The following is a 14,500-nucleotide window of genomic DNA, read 5'->3' on the forward strand; positions in this document are numbered from 1 at the left end:
ACTCGAAGAGAGAGTGAGGGTGTAGCATGCATGGGTCGGGTGGGGTCGGGTAGGGGCGGGTCACCCGGGGCCGGGAGCAGAGGTGACCGGGATCAGGAGGTAAGTTAACTCACCGACAAAAAATCTGAGTCAACTGTAGTTCCGTTGCACGTCAATCCCAATCACGTCATCGCCGAACCTAGGCTTATGGGGAACGCGAGCATGGGAGCGTTCCCAAGGGAGGGGGGGTCGTTCCCGAGTCAGACGCAAAACCCTAGTGCGGGGCCGGGAGGGAGAAGGCGAAATTTAGACTCTGCCTCGGCGATGGCGTGGAAGCATTCCAGAGCATTCTAGAGCATTCCTGTGCGGGGGAGACTTTGCTCAGCGAAAGGGAAGCCCTGCGCCTCGTTCCAGCCAGCGAAGAAGGTCTGTGTCTTCGATGTATTGAGCCTCCCTCTGCTGCTCCTCTCTTTTTTTCTTTTTCTTTTTATTTTATTTTATTTTTTTGTATGTGTGTTAATTTTGTAAACTCTGGACAGTATTGTATACTGTTTCCCATCGCCATGGTTGCGATTGACGATGCGTCTTAAACCGCTCGCGGTCGGTGAAGCTGTGGCCGCTTGAAACCGCGCGTGGTTGTCGACATTGTCGCTGTGAAAAGAGAGAGCTCCATTCTCGTGTGGATAGGCGACGGAGCTGTGGGTCCAGTGTCCCGGATTGTGTATTGTGAAGCGGCTGCGCTGGAGAGGGAGTCGGAGAGGTGTAGAGATATTGTGCGGTGGAGAATTGGCCGGCGGTGTTCTCCTTGGGAGGGGGAGGGAGTGAGAGGGGCGGATTCGAGGGCGCGAAGTGGCCTGGGGGGAGAAGTAGAAGCGAGAGAAAACTAGGGAGGGGAAGGGATGGGAGTTGATTACTACAATATATTGAAGGTGCCAAAGACGGCAACAGAGGATGACTTGAAGAAAGCGTACAGGAAGTTGGCGATGAAATGGCACCCTGACAAGAATCCGAACAATAAGAAGGAGGCTGAGGCGAAGTTTAAGCAGATATCGGAAGCTTATGAGGTACTTAGCGATCCGCAGAAGAGGTTAATTTACGACCAAGAAGGAGAGGAAGGTCTTAAGGGTGGCATGCCACCCCCGGGCGCTGCACATGGCTTTGCGAATGGCTCAGGGGGGACTCATTCCTTCAGGTTTAACCCTAGGAATGCTGAAGATATCTTTGCAGAGTTTTTTGGGGGTGGGAGCCCGTTCGGAGGCATGGGAGGCTTGGGCGGAAGAGGGAGCCGAGGTGGCCCTTTCGGCGATGGGATGTTTGGTGGTTTTGGTGGTGGAGAGAATGTGTTTCGAACCTCTGATGGAAATCAAGCATTTCGGTCGTTTGGGGAGGGGTCTTCGCATACTCAGGTACGGAAGGCTCCTGCTGTAGAAAATAAACTATTGTGCAGTCTAGAAGAGCTTTACAAAGGATCCACGAGAAAGATGAAGATCTCGAGGAGTATTGCGGATGCCAGCGGGAAGAGCACACCGGTCGAAGAAATTCTGACAATTGAGGTGAAGCCTGGTTGGAAGAAGGGTACAAAGATCACTTTCCCGGAGAAGGGCAATGAGCAACACGGTATGCTGGCAGCTGACCTTGTGTTCGTTATTGATGAGAGGCCTCACGACACGTACAAACGAGATGGCAATGATCTAATCGTGACGAAGAAGATCTCGCTGGTGGAGGCACTGACAGGGTTGAATTTCACGTTGATGTCTCTGGACGGGAGGACGTTGAACATAAGCATCCCTGATGTAATCCATCCGGGTTACGAGAAGGTGCTGCCGAAGGAGGGAATGCCGGTGGCTAAGGAACCAGGGAGGAGAGGCAATTTACGGATTAAGTTCGACATTGATTTTCCTACGAGATTGAGTGCGGAGCAGAAGGCAGGCGTGAAGAGGCTGCTGGGAGGCGTGTGAGGGGGTGTTGGAGACTGTTGCACAGTGCGAGGTGATGAGGTGCAGTATTCTACATACATTAGCGCGATTCGTTTCACATTGTGTATACTTGTATGGAGAGAATGGAAGTGGTGAGAAGGAAGTGTCACATTGTGCATATTTTTAGGGAGAATATGGAGGTGTTGAGAAGGAAGTTTTTATTGTATGCTCTTATTCCACCACACGATTTTATTGCTACTGTTGCGGAAGAGAATAAAAACTGTTTTTTCAAACACTTCGGTTGCTTTGGTTTGTCTTTTTACGCACCGCCATGCTATTGAGTTCGGGAATTAACATGAATGTAGATATCAGTCTCTTTTTATTCTTCCTTTATAGTGGTTCTAAAATACTTTAGTTTTGTGGTGCACATTTTGATCGACTTAAGTGCTTGCGAAGCCTTTTTCGTGATTTGTTTCGCTTACGTCGTTGTTTTTATCACATTCATTACAACTTAAAGTTTTAAGTCTGAGTTCTTGAAAGCGCACCGTTACGTGGCATGTCTGTCTTAGTTGAAGTCCTCTGAAATTGTTCGATATTCTCGCCCTTTGAATCAGCCGTGATCATTAATTTACATGGGCACTGAATCTTTTGCAACACTACGAACGGATCCAACAGGTGTAATGTCGCAGGCCTTGTTACGCTGGTTGATATGATGCAAAGCAATATCGATAGTGCAGTTATGGTACTAAGAAATATGGTGGTTGTATAGTTTACATTGTTTTCATGTGGAGGAGTTAAAGGAGTACGTTGTATCTGACAATGTGAAGTGGTATCTGAGCTGGATTTGGTAGACTTTCAACAAATCAGATGGTGTGAAGCTACATTCCTTGTCAATTTTTTGGTACTGCATTTCTGGTGGTAGCATGCAGCTTTTTCTAATTGGGAAACAAGAGGGTTTACATAGGTGTGGTCCAGCTTGATGAAATGCGAAACAGTGATCATGTGAAGCACAATCAAGCAGTGAGATAGAATGCACGTCCTTCTAACCTTCTTTTATAAGTTTGTACACTCTGCGACAGTCTTTGGATGCAATCTACAAGGTCGAATGGAATATTCCAAAGTTATCATTTAGTTTTGTCGATAGAACTGTGAATCTTGATGTAAAACTTACTGCGAAGGTTAGGTGAAGTCAATGCGGAATGTTTAGATACTTTTGGGTGATATGAAATCAATACAGAATGTCACGACACTTTAACCAAGCCTCGACAATAGTGAAGATCTATTTGCAAAGACTAAGGTCATGGACATAGTAGATGGAGGAGTGGAGGACATGATGGTAGAAGAAGCAATGGTACATATAGCATGGAAGAAAAAAAAGAAGTAAGACACTAGAAAATAAATCCAACTTTACCTTTCAAATCTCAATTGAAGAAGACAAAATTACTGTTGTTGAAGAAAATGTCATTTGTGTAGTTTTAGTCAATGTTATTAGAAGAAGTTAGAATAAGTGGCTAATTGCCTCAAGGACAAATTACAACATCCGTTGTTGTATTACGTAAAGTCTTGCTTGAGAGTGCATTAGGCACTTGGCTGTAGAAGATAAAAAGAATTTGCAACAAGTCTTAGCCACTCTAATAAAATGATATATAAATTGCTATAGAAGCTTAACAAACATAATCAAGCATTAATTAAGTCCAATTATTATTATAATTTTATTATTTTATTATATTTTATCATTTTATTATTTTATTTTATTATTTTATTTTTATTTTAAAATAAATTATAAAAAAATACAAAGAAATCATAAAAAAACCTAAAAGAAATCCTAAAGAAATCCTAAAAAAATCCAAACCAATCCTAAACCAAACCAAATCCTAATCCTAACCAAAACCTAAATCCTAACTGAATCCTAATCCTAACCAAATTATAATTAATTTTTTTAAATCTCAAATAAATTTCTAACAATCTTATAACAGATTTTGGAATTCAATAACTAATGCTTGAACCATTGATTTCAATTCAAATTTTGCATATTCTTTACTAATTAAATTAACATTAAGCACAAAAAAATTAAAAATGATCAAAATTACCAAATAGACAATAATCTCAAAAATTTGACCAGCCTCCTTCTTCGACCTTGATGCCAATCTCTTAGAGCCAATTACTATTGATCGAATCATTACTTTGCTTTCAAACTTTATATACTTGTTAGAAATCAAATTAATTACCTTTATGAAAAATTTTACATCAATCTAACTAGCAGATTGACAGATATGTAAGAAAACCTCACTCGTCTTCAAAACCTTGAATTCCAATACCATATCCCACAAAAACCTTCATGCTTTTCAATCTAAATATTTGATCAATCCCAAATTTATAGCACACATCTACAACAACTACACCTATAAATCCAAAAAAATTCACTTGTAGATCTATTACCAAACTCTTGAAATTGTCCAAAACATCAATCCTATTTTATTTTCCAAAAACCAGAGTCACTGAAAACAATATTGACTTTGCAAATCTTTTACAAAGTCATTGTCCCTTCAAATCTCCCAAAGTTAGTGCCTATAGAAATCCTATCAAGTCTCTTCTCAAACTCCACTCTCCAATCAATAAAAGAACCCTACAATCATTGTCGAGGCTTGGTTTTGTGCCTCAGGGTCTGATTTTGACCCTGGTTGGTAATTAGTCTTCTCTGAGTATCAATTTTTGTCCCTTTTGAGATAAATTCTACTAAAACCAACTCCTAACTCTTTTCTACATATGCTTTTATCTTTTATTTTTCTAATCTACCTTATTTTGCCTTATTTATGGCCATACAAAGTAAATAGAAGCCACCTTTTAAAAAAAGCAATATTACTACTAAAATTTTTACTACCTTCCTATCTTTTATCTATATTTTTCTACTTTATCTTTTAACTTGGTTCTTCTATAATAAGATCCATATTATTATCTTTCACCATATAATTGTATTATAACATGACATCTACCTCCTCTGAACCTATGCATCCTCCGATATGCACCAAATAATCCAACATTGTTTGATTCATACTATGTTGTCTACATCTTCATCAAAGTCATTTTCATTAGTTTTCCTATTCAAGTTAAGTTCATCTTCTTGTCTTAGAAGATTTATGTCATCAATAAGGTCTTTTATATGTATTCTTGTCTATCTTTGTTTGAATATCTTCACTCGCTTCCTTGCAATTGGTATTTTTAACCTTATTCCATCTAGCTCTAGTAATGAATAAGTTGCATTATCATGAACAGTTGTTACCACATACGATCTAAACCATCATTTAAAAAACTTTCTTAAAGTAATATGTTGATTATCTAAGCTACTATCATAGACCAATATTCAATCACCTTTTTCTATTGCTTTAGATCTTAATCAATGTTGATTATCAAATTATGCCTTATTTTGTAACCTTACCTTTTCTTAAGCTTTCTAATGTTATTTGCACATCTTTTGGTCTTTGCTCAAGTTGTTGAATTCTAATAGCCAAAAGTTCCTTTCTTGTTAATCCATCTTCTTATGGCAGCACACTCTAAGAAGGAACTTTTTTTTCAATTGGCATAATTGATTTTTGACATGTCATGAGCTCAATAGGCATATATCTTGTTATTGAACTATGAATTATTCGATCAGCCCACAATGCAAATGACAAAAGTCAATACCAATTTTTAACCTTTCTATTACAAACTTTAAGTAATGCTTTTACAATTGGTAGATGACAATGTTCACTTTTTGCATTCCCTTCAAGATTATAAGTAGTAGTCAATGATAATTTAACTCTACATCTTTCAAAGAAATCACAAGCTTTTTGTACATTTAATTCTTCATAATCTGTAGTAATGTTTTTACACATCTATAGCAACAAATAACATATTTAAGCAAAAATCTATAAATCCCTTCTATAGACTTTATTCTCAATGCACTGCCTTTTACTTGGTTTGATAAATCTTCACGAGCCAAGACCAAATGTCTCATTTGCTATAATCCAATTGGCATAATAATCAAATCAATAATCCATTTAAAATGAATAGCCAAAGAATATGTAGGATGTAGATCATCTTGATGTCATATATTAGAATATGCTTGAAAAATTTTACATGTTTCTATAAATAAAAGTACATCTTGATACATATTTTTTTACTAATATCTTTCTTTAAATTTAGTAAAAATAGCCCAAATTTTCATATGTCCTGCCTATAAACTATCATAAAAGCCTTTCAATAATTTTTGTTGCTCTTCCTAATTGCCTATCACTTATTGTGGCATTCCAATTTCTTTCTTTGGTATCTTTCATAAGAACCCTTTTTGAAGCAAAAATCCATAAGTTTTTTTTTTTTTTTTTTTTTTTTTTTTTAATTTGATTAAGTTTTTTTATTGACCGATTTTCTTGTTTAATCAAGGTATTCAAATAAAGACCAATTTCTAATAATTCTCCTTCATAAAGCTCTTCAAAAAACATCTTATCTTTCTTATTAAGATTTGATACTAAATAGAATTTTGTTCCAACATCATCAATATCTTCAACCATCTCGTCTTCTCTTTCATATCTTGCTCAAGATAATATGTCAACTACCAAATTATCTTTTTCAGCAACATGCTTAAATTTTGGATTTAATGACTTAATATAAGCAATCTATCTTAGCATTAAAATATCCAGTGTTGAACAATTAGTAATTATTCCAAGTAATGGCAAACAATATGTTTCAATTACTACTACAGTACCAATAAAATAATCCTTTTCAACTTTCATAGCTGAAACAACTCCCCATAGTTCTCTCTTAACTTGTGAATATGCACGTTGATGAGTACTTAAAACTTTAGCTCTAAATCAAATTGCAAATTTGTTTCCACTTGAATCATCTTATTCACAATCCATCTAATAGCAATGGGACTCATATCCACAGTAAGTATTATTTACCTATTACTCTCATAATCAATTCTTCTTAATATTGGAGATGTCAATAATAACACCTTTAGCTTTTGCATTGCTTCAATATGTTTTATTTTTCATTTAAATCGACAACCTTTACATAATAATTCATACAATGAATTTGCTATATGAAGACATTGAGGAATCCAAATATGATAAAATACAAAAACTCCTAAAAATCTACATACTTTTGTTAAAGAATCATAGATATCTTTCATCCTTGCAATTGCATCAACTTTACTCGGATCTGGTTTTCTCCCATAAAATCCACACAAGTGTCCAACAATAATAACTTCTTATACTCCAAATATAGATTTTACTCTCGATAGTATAAGATGAAATTCTTCAAGTTGAGTTAAAATCTTCCTACAATCTTAAAAATGATCAACAACATATTTATGACATCCTTTTTTATCTAAAGTCTCATGCTTTTTTTCTTCTTTACATCCTTTGATAAGAACATCATTTAAAAAAGACATAGTTTTTTCAAGAATGAAGTCCTTCAATACCTTGTTCATACCATTCATCATATGTACAATTAAATTAGTAGTACCTTATAGAAGAGTACACATTTTAAGTGGTCCAAGTGGTATTCTCATAGTTGTTAAATCTCTACTTCCATGTGTAAGTTGAAATTGATCATAACCTAAATATAAATTATTCATTGAATAAATTGCCTTTCCTGCAAACACTTTTGTAAACTCATCTACTAAAGGTCTTATACCTATATTTTTAATAGTTATTATATTTACTGGCTATATATCTTAAATAAAGCATAATGACACGTTTTTCTTAGGCACTATAAATCAATGACTAGAATATAGAGCAAAAAAAGGCTCCAAAATCTTCATTTGTATTTTTCCTTCAATAATTCGACCAATTTAGGTAAATGTGCCCTTGGTATAAGAATTGGGCTTAAGTTCCAAGGCACATGCGGTATTGTGAAGATAACCATAGGACCAACAATATTAGGATCTACACATTCTATTTCATGAGGTCTAAAAGTAAATGATTTACTTCGTTTTTTAAGCATTTTTTTAAAATATTCAATCTCTGTTGGTAATAAAGAACCATCACATCTAATCTTTAATTCTTCAAAAGTCTCCTTTGTAAATTGATGTCCAATATTCTTTGGATCTCTTAAACTTTTTTTCTTTGATGCTTTTTTTATTTGTTCTATAAAAACTTCTAATAAAGGTTCGGCAATAAATTTTACTTTCTTATCTATTATTTTATATTTTATTTCTATAATAACTTTTGATACTTGAAAAGATTTAAGAATAGTATAAATCTCTCTTGAATATATTTCTGCAATCTTGTCATCATCTCCTAATCTAATAGATGTAATTAACTCCAAAGGATCTTCTAATCCATTTTCTTCATAAATCCCTAAAATCTTTTCATCATCTTCTAAAGTTCTTAATCTATATAATTTTGTTTCAATATTATATATTCTTTTTGTTTTGTTTTATTTTAAATCTTCAACTTTTTTTTTATATATAATACTTCTATTTTTAAAAATACTAATAAAACTTGAATTAAAGGCACCTACATCTTGCAAGAGTACTTCTTCTTTTGTACCTCCATAATTCCACTTTATAGTGGTACTTCTCTAAAATCCTTAAATTCTTCAATAATTCTTGGTAATGGCTTCTCCATCAACCTATCTCAATTTCATTCATAATTAAGAGGCACGATTAGAAATTATATCGCTTTCCTTCCATTTTCACTCCATATTAAATATCATCAAGAACTTTTCTTTCTATCCATATTGCTATAATATAAGATTGTCCTAAAATCAATGGATATGATGTTATATCTTGAATAAAAAAATGTTGTTCTATTGCAACATCTCTAATTCAAATTTTAACATCCAAGTAAGCTCTATATAATTTATCTTGTGTATTATTAGCCACTCGTATTACCCATCCATGTTCCATATCAATTGGCCACCTCCACTTTTTATAAAGATCTTTAGACATAAGATTTATTTTGGAACCATTTTCAACTAAAACAACGATCAGTTCTTTTATATCACATATCTTCATCAATACTTTTGTAGCTATCTTTGTCCAATGCTTTCAAGTATAATAGCTTAAAGCTTCCATTTCCTTATCACTATACTCCTCAAAACACACTTATTGATTATAACCATTTTTTCATTTATTAATTACTTGTAACCTTTATCACTTTTTTCTTCAACTTTACATAATTTTGCATCAATAGTATGACTCATCCGAGCTTTGCCCATTAATTGTATCTTCCTTTTAATACAGTCAATGATAACATCATAAAACTCTTTCTTTGTAATTTTCAAAATCTCTTACAATGGAAATTCGACCTTGGCATTAAATACATGTTCTTCCAACACTCCCTTTAAATCTATTGCTCCTTTAATATCAGAAAGTAACTTATAAGCTATTGATTTATTTTTATGTTTTATCTCCTTTTTTTTATTTACCAATGTTGTTGAAGTATCCTTTATAGGTAATTCTTATGAAGCTACCTCACGAACCTTGTCTCATCAAGTTTGTCTCTTAGAAGAATTTTCTTCTCTTCTATTATTAAAATTTCCTCATCTATTTTCTTCCATCAAAGCTTCATGTTGACTTTTAGCAATATATGCATGAACTAAAAGAGCTTCTACAAGATTTACCTAACTTGTTGCACTTCATATTATAGGTGCAATTCTTAAAAATACTTTTTGAGGCTTTTTTCTTTTTTGCATCATAGAAATGGCAAAAGTCCAAAACCCACTTGTCTCTATACTTCCATCAAAGTCATCATCTATCCTAGCACCATAACTTGTACTGTCTTATGTTGTCACTCTATATTTTACTAAATAGTCTTGAATCAATGCTCTCATACATCTCTTGCCAAAATTGGTTTGAAAGAGATCTTTTGTATCCTTTAATGCTATCTTTCTATCTTTCCAATAAATAATCCTATGCTACACCATATCATTAAATTCATTCCAATCCTTCCTAGTATGAGAAGCATTATGATACCAAATGCATCTTTGTATACACCCTTGCTTAGAAATACTCTTCAAATTATTTGTAGAAGTTTTTTCTTTAAGTCTTGCCAATTTGATTTGAAGATCCCCAATTCCACATATAATTTCTTCAATTCCGATATCTTCTTTCTTTGATAAAGATGTTGGAGGTTGAATATTAGGCATTTTTGGTCGTGTGGTATATACTTGAATTTTAGGTGCTTGTACTACTCTTGAAATATTAATTCTATTCTTCCTCTTTTCTCGTTTTGCAAGCAATCCTTAGCATCTTCAATATTTTTTCACTTTAATGTCAACTCTTTATCTTCTTCTTTATCTTTAAGAAGCAACTCTAATTTTTCTTGTAATTCTCTATTAGAAGCTTGAAGAAATAATTCAACCTTGTTTGGCTCCAATGTCTATTTTTCCATCTTTGACAATTCAAAATACTGCCTCTCAAATTCTCTTAATAACTCCATTGCTTGTAAATTCTTGCTAGGCCGCTCAATCCATTATAGAAATAATTTCTTAGTAACACAATCAGTGTCTTTTAAGAAATATTTGTCTTTTAATGCATGTGAAAAAGTCTTCCATGAATTTCCATAATACTTCATAATTAATTAAACATATTACAAATGTACAAGTACATTAAATTAATGCTATAAATTACTTGTACATTTGTTAAAACATTTTGATTCACATATTATCTTGTAAAGCACTCAAGATTTTTCCATCAATATCTATTTAATGTCACGTATTAAAGATTTACTTCAACAAATAAAACTACACCTAATAACTATTTTTTCTAAATAAAGGTAATACTTTAATATCACAATAATATAATAGAACTTTATAATGTGTTCAAAGCTTCTTGGTCCATTGTTTGTAAATTTAAAAATAGAAATTAACATGCATACTATTAATTTACAAAACTCTACAAAATATAAAAAGAATATATTATAATAAAATCCAGTTTAAGTTTTTTTGATGAATACTTTGATTTAATACTGAAATAATGCACGTAATAAAATTCCATTAATTTACTGCTACTACCAATACTCACATACATCACACACGTTCGTCCTATAATTACAAAGCTGAGTTGCATGACCTGAAACCCAATTTTACAGTTCTCTAAACAAAAGAAATAAGCAACTGATCAACGTCTATATTTCATGAGCTACCCCCCAACAGAAATTTTATAACTTATAAATTCATGCAACAAAACATTATCAACTATTATTGCCATACTTGACCTTGAAACCATAACAATCCTTGACATGATCTAATACCAAAACAGTTCTGGAGCTTCAAAAATACACCATCGACACACACACAAGTTTGAACATGCACATAAAATGCAGTGAAAATGATCGTTTGTTACAATTACTATCTCAGAAGCTGACCAACTAAACCACGCTCAGACTAAATCTCAGTCCATGCCTTCACCCTCAAATATGAAATTTCTGTGCAGATTATCGAAAATCGTGATTGTAAACTATAAAAGTGCTGCTCATCAGTCCCAGAGCAGCAGAACAAGAGTGAAGATTCTGTGTAGATTAAGGTTGAAATGAGAAAATAAACGATGAAAATGCTGCTCATAAGTCACAGAGCTGCAGAACGTGGCTGGCAGTCGGGGTCTGAAGAGGGACTCCGGAGACACATATCGATGCGGGGTGGATTGTGTGATAGGGTGCGAGGTGGGGGATCAGGAATGGCAACGATCTTGCATTTCGGACATGATGAGAGGCGTGAACTGGATGCTGCGCTGATCCACGGGGAGCTGGCCGCTGTTGCTGAGCTCGTCGCACTCTTCTCGCAGGATTTGAAGGATGTGAGTCTCCTCGTCCACGCACAGGACCACCGACTCGGTCCGCTCCAGCTTGAGCGTCATGCCGTAGAAGAGGCGCATCACAAACTTGTCCAGTGGGTCCTCATATTCGTCTCCCCAGCACTGCTTCTTCCGGTGCTTCAGTTCCGAGTTCGCCAGCGCCGACGCTCGCCATATGTAGGCGCCGAATCGCTCCTTCGACTTGCGCTTGTGGGCTGTTGAGAGCCATTCCTCCAGCTTGGTTTGCCTGTTGATGATGAAGACAATGCAAATTCATTATGATTGAGTCTGTTCTGGGGAAGCTGTAAATACAAGCGTCATGCAGGCTTGATGTTGCCCACCTGAAAAGTGGAGCACGGAGAGTTTGTGAAAAAGGGTCGTGGTGTCAATTGCACGAACCTGAAGTTTTGACGTTCATCCTGCGGTACTTGTCGCAACAGAGGGTGGTGATCCCAGTCCAGTGGGTCAGCACAAGTCTCCCCGCTGTGGAAGCTCCGCCGATCCCACCACGACATACCAGGGCGCACGTACCCCTTCGACTGGGGTCCGTAATCGCCGTTGCGGTGGGCCTCGTGAAATCCATGATCGCCTTCAAATTGCCCACCGCACGCGTACTCACTTGCTTCCTTCGCGTCTCCGCCGTTTTCGCCACTCCCCTGGGAACTACCGAAGTCCTTGACGCTGCTGTGCAGGCTTCCTGATTGATTGCCGGAAAACCTCGTACTCCCCTGATTGTCACCACCATGGTCACTGACACCGGCGGCATAATATTTGCTGGCGAAGTCCCTCTCGCTGCTGCGCTGGCTGTGCGGATTGCTACAAGGAAGACTCCTGTAGCTCCTCAAGCCACGATCAATATCCCCCCGACCAGGCTGGTCGCAGTAATCTCTGGCCTCGCTCGGCGGCGAGGCGTACCCATCCCCGCCGCCGCCGATCGCATCCATGAAATTCTTCCCGCAGTCGTTCTCGCTGCCGGCACACGAGTGCGTACGATAAGATCGCGTGGGCGAGGGGTGGTCCACCCAAGTCGAGCTCGACATGGTGGCTGCGCGCGTCACCAACAACCCAGGAAGCGCTCGCAACAGCGTCGATGATCGACCAGCTTGGTCACCGAGGACCTACAATGAATTACCGCAGCCTCCTTTCTCGTCACAGCCTTGCGACGACACAGCGCGCGCAATCCAGAATCCTTGCCCAGCAACTGGCGCCAAGTAACGGGCCCCGGCGTGGCTCCAAGGCGGCGGTTAATTCTAACCGCCGACTCGTGACGATGCCCATACCGACAGTCACACACACATACATTGATTCTTTGTTGGGACCCAGTTATTGTAGAAACACGATAATATTTATTATTTTGGAGGAAAAACTGCGAAAAGTGTTCGTAATTTGTAAATTTTTTGAATTGTGGTAATGGGAAGAGAAAACCGTTAAGAGAATGCGAAGCTCGAAGGTTAACCGAGTTTAATGAAATCTTTTTTGTTTTATTGAAAAGAAATTTAGTAAAGAGAAATGTGGGGGGAAGTGATTGGTCTGAACCATTTTGGTATTGCTTGTAGAGGTCGAAGTATGGTTGTTTTTAAGTTTTTGATTTAAGTGAGAATGTATGATTTATTGAAATTTTTTATCATTGGATTGTGACGTGATCTTTATCCACTTCTAAGTTGGAAAACTGATATATTTTTAATATAGACTAAATTGAGAATGCCAAAATTATAATTAAACGTATTTTCACATTTTATAAATCTATAAATTTATTTTTATTTCTTAAATTCAAATAACAGTGATTTATTTTTTTAGAAAATGTCATGACTTGATGTATCAATGGTTTGTGAACTTTTATGTGAGTATTGTACAAACCAATTTTAATTTATATCATAAAAGATCTTACAAAAAGTTAGAACCGTTTTCATGTGCCATTAACATCTAAAAAATGTAAAAAATGTAAAAGTTAAGGAATATATGTTTTATTCAACAAATACATTTAAAATTCAAAACATAAGAACACATGTATGTATATATGTATATATATGAATTGAACACAATTACATAATGATAATAAACAAAAATAAACTAAAAAAAATTCACTATTATTTTTCTTTTCAAATAAACTCAATTGAGATCTTTAATTATTGTCAACATAACCAAATTGAGTCATTCTTTTCCAAAACTTAAATCAATTGTCTCTACACTCGCACACGTCAAAACCAAAAACAACAGGCATTAAACAAAACTCTCTACAGCTAAATCTTCCCAAAACACACAACATGAATCAACTTGCATGTGCATGAACACACGATACCACAACCTTGAGTCACATAATCTTGCACATACAGTAGAAGAAAAAAAGAAAAAATGAAAATACATTTCGAGTCTTACTGTTCCGATCACTCTGCAAATCACCTCAGTAACCGCACACCATCGTCGGTGAAAACTGCGCATCGTCGGCAACGAGAAAATTTGAAAATTGTGGGGGTCCTCGTGTGCTCCGCTGGCGATTGCGTCGTCACCCGATGACGACCCTGGTGTCGTTGATCCACGCGTACTTGGGCACTTCCAGGTTGCGCGGCGCGGGGCCCTTGCGGATGCGGCCCGAGATGTCGTAATGGGAGCCGTGGCAGGGGCAGAACCATCCGCCGTAGTCTCCCGCGCCCGGAAGCGGCACGCACCCCAAGTGGGTGCACACGCCGACCACGATTAGGTACGTCGGATTCGTCGCCCGGGCCTCGTCGGTCTCCGGATCCCGCAGTTCCGACAGGCTCACCGAATTCGCGAGCTTAATGTCCGCCTCAGTTCTGTTGCGCACAAACACCGGCTTCCCCCGCCACTTCAC

General features: G+C 36.7%; 2 protein-coding genes and 1 pseudogene across 5 annotated transcripts in view; 1 reads left to right on the forward strand and 2 right to left on the reverse strand.

Moving 5' to 3' along the window:
• Positions 1–252: 252 nt before the first annotated feature.
• Positions 253–2,190, forward strand: LOC112290048 (uncharacterized; annotated as a pseudogene). 2 transcript variants are annotated; one of them, XR_016505677.1, is made up of 2 exons: positions 253–405; positions 519–2,190. The product of XR_016505677.1 is annotated as an uncharacterized LOC112290048, transcript variant X1 (transcript). The 2 variants fall into 2 exon arrangements; XR_016505678.1 differs by having other exon boundaries at positions 274–405; positions 590–2,190.
• An 8,989-nt stretch (positions 2,191–11,179) lies between these two features.
• Positions 11,180–12,965, reverse strand: LOC112289513 (uncharacterized). The gene is made up of 2 exons (XM_024534762.3): positions 12,070–12,965; positions 11,180–11,917 (listed from the first exon to the last, which is right to left on the reverse strand). Exons 1-2 carry the CDS (start codon positions 12,708–12,710, stop codon positions 11,548–11,550), a joined length of 1,011 nt encoding a protein of 336 aa, XP_024390530.1. The 5' UTR covers positions 12,711–12,965; the 3' UTR covers positions 11,180–11,547.
• Positions 12,966–13,657: 692 nt separating this feature from the next.
• The window catches only part of LOC112289440 (cytochrome b-c1 complex subunit Rieske, mitochondrial), a 2,262-nt gene continuing 1,419 nt past the window's right edge, over positions 13,658–14,500 (reverse strand). Inside the window, exon 2 of one of the 2 annotated variants that reach the window (XM_024534651.2) lies at positions 13,658–14,500. This exon is cut by the window's right edge and continues 527 nt beyond it. In XM_024534651.2, the coding sequence (XP_024390419.1) occupies positions 14,174–14,500 (327 nt within the window). In that variant the 3' untranslated portion in view covers positions 13,658–14,173. The other variant, XM_024534650.3, reaches the window with a different exon arrangement.

This window comes from Physcomitrium patens, chromosome 12, assembly GCF_059467195.1.
Source record: "Physcomitrium patens ecotype Gransden chromosome 12, ASM5946719v1, whole genome shotgun sequence".
In the NCBI taxonomy this organism is placed as follows: domain Eukaryota; kingdom Viridiplantae; phylum Streptophyta; class Bryopsida; order Funariales; family Funariaceae; genus Physcomitrium; species Physcomitrium patens.

What these genes read in the sequence shown, in the direction of transcription:
- LOC112289513 (XM_024534762.3), bottom strand. Translation starts at nt 12,710, where the DNA reads ATGTCGAGCTCGACTTGGGTGGACCACCCCTCGCCCACGCGATCTTAT. An exon ending in GATGAACGTCAAAACTTCAG is followed by an intron (nt 11,918 to 12,069) that starts GTTCGTGCAATT and finishes CATCATCAACAG; the next exon opens with GCAAACCAAGCTGGAGGAAT.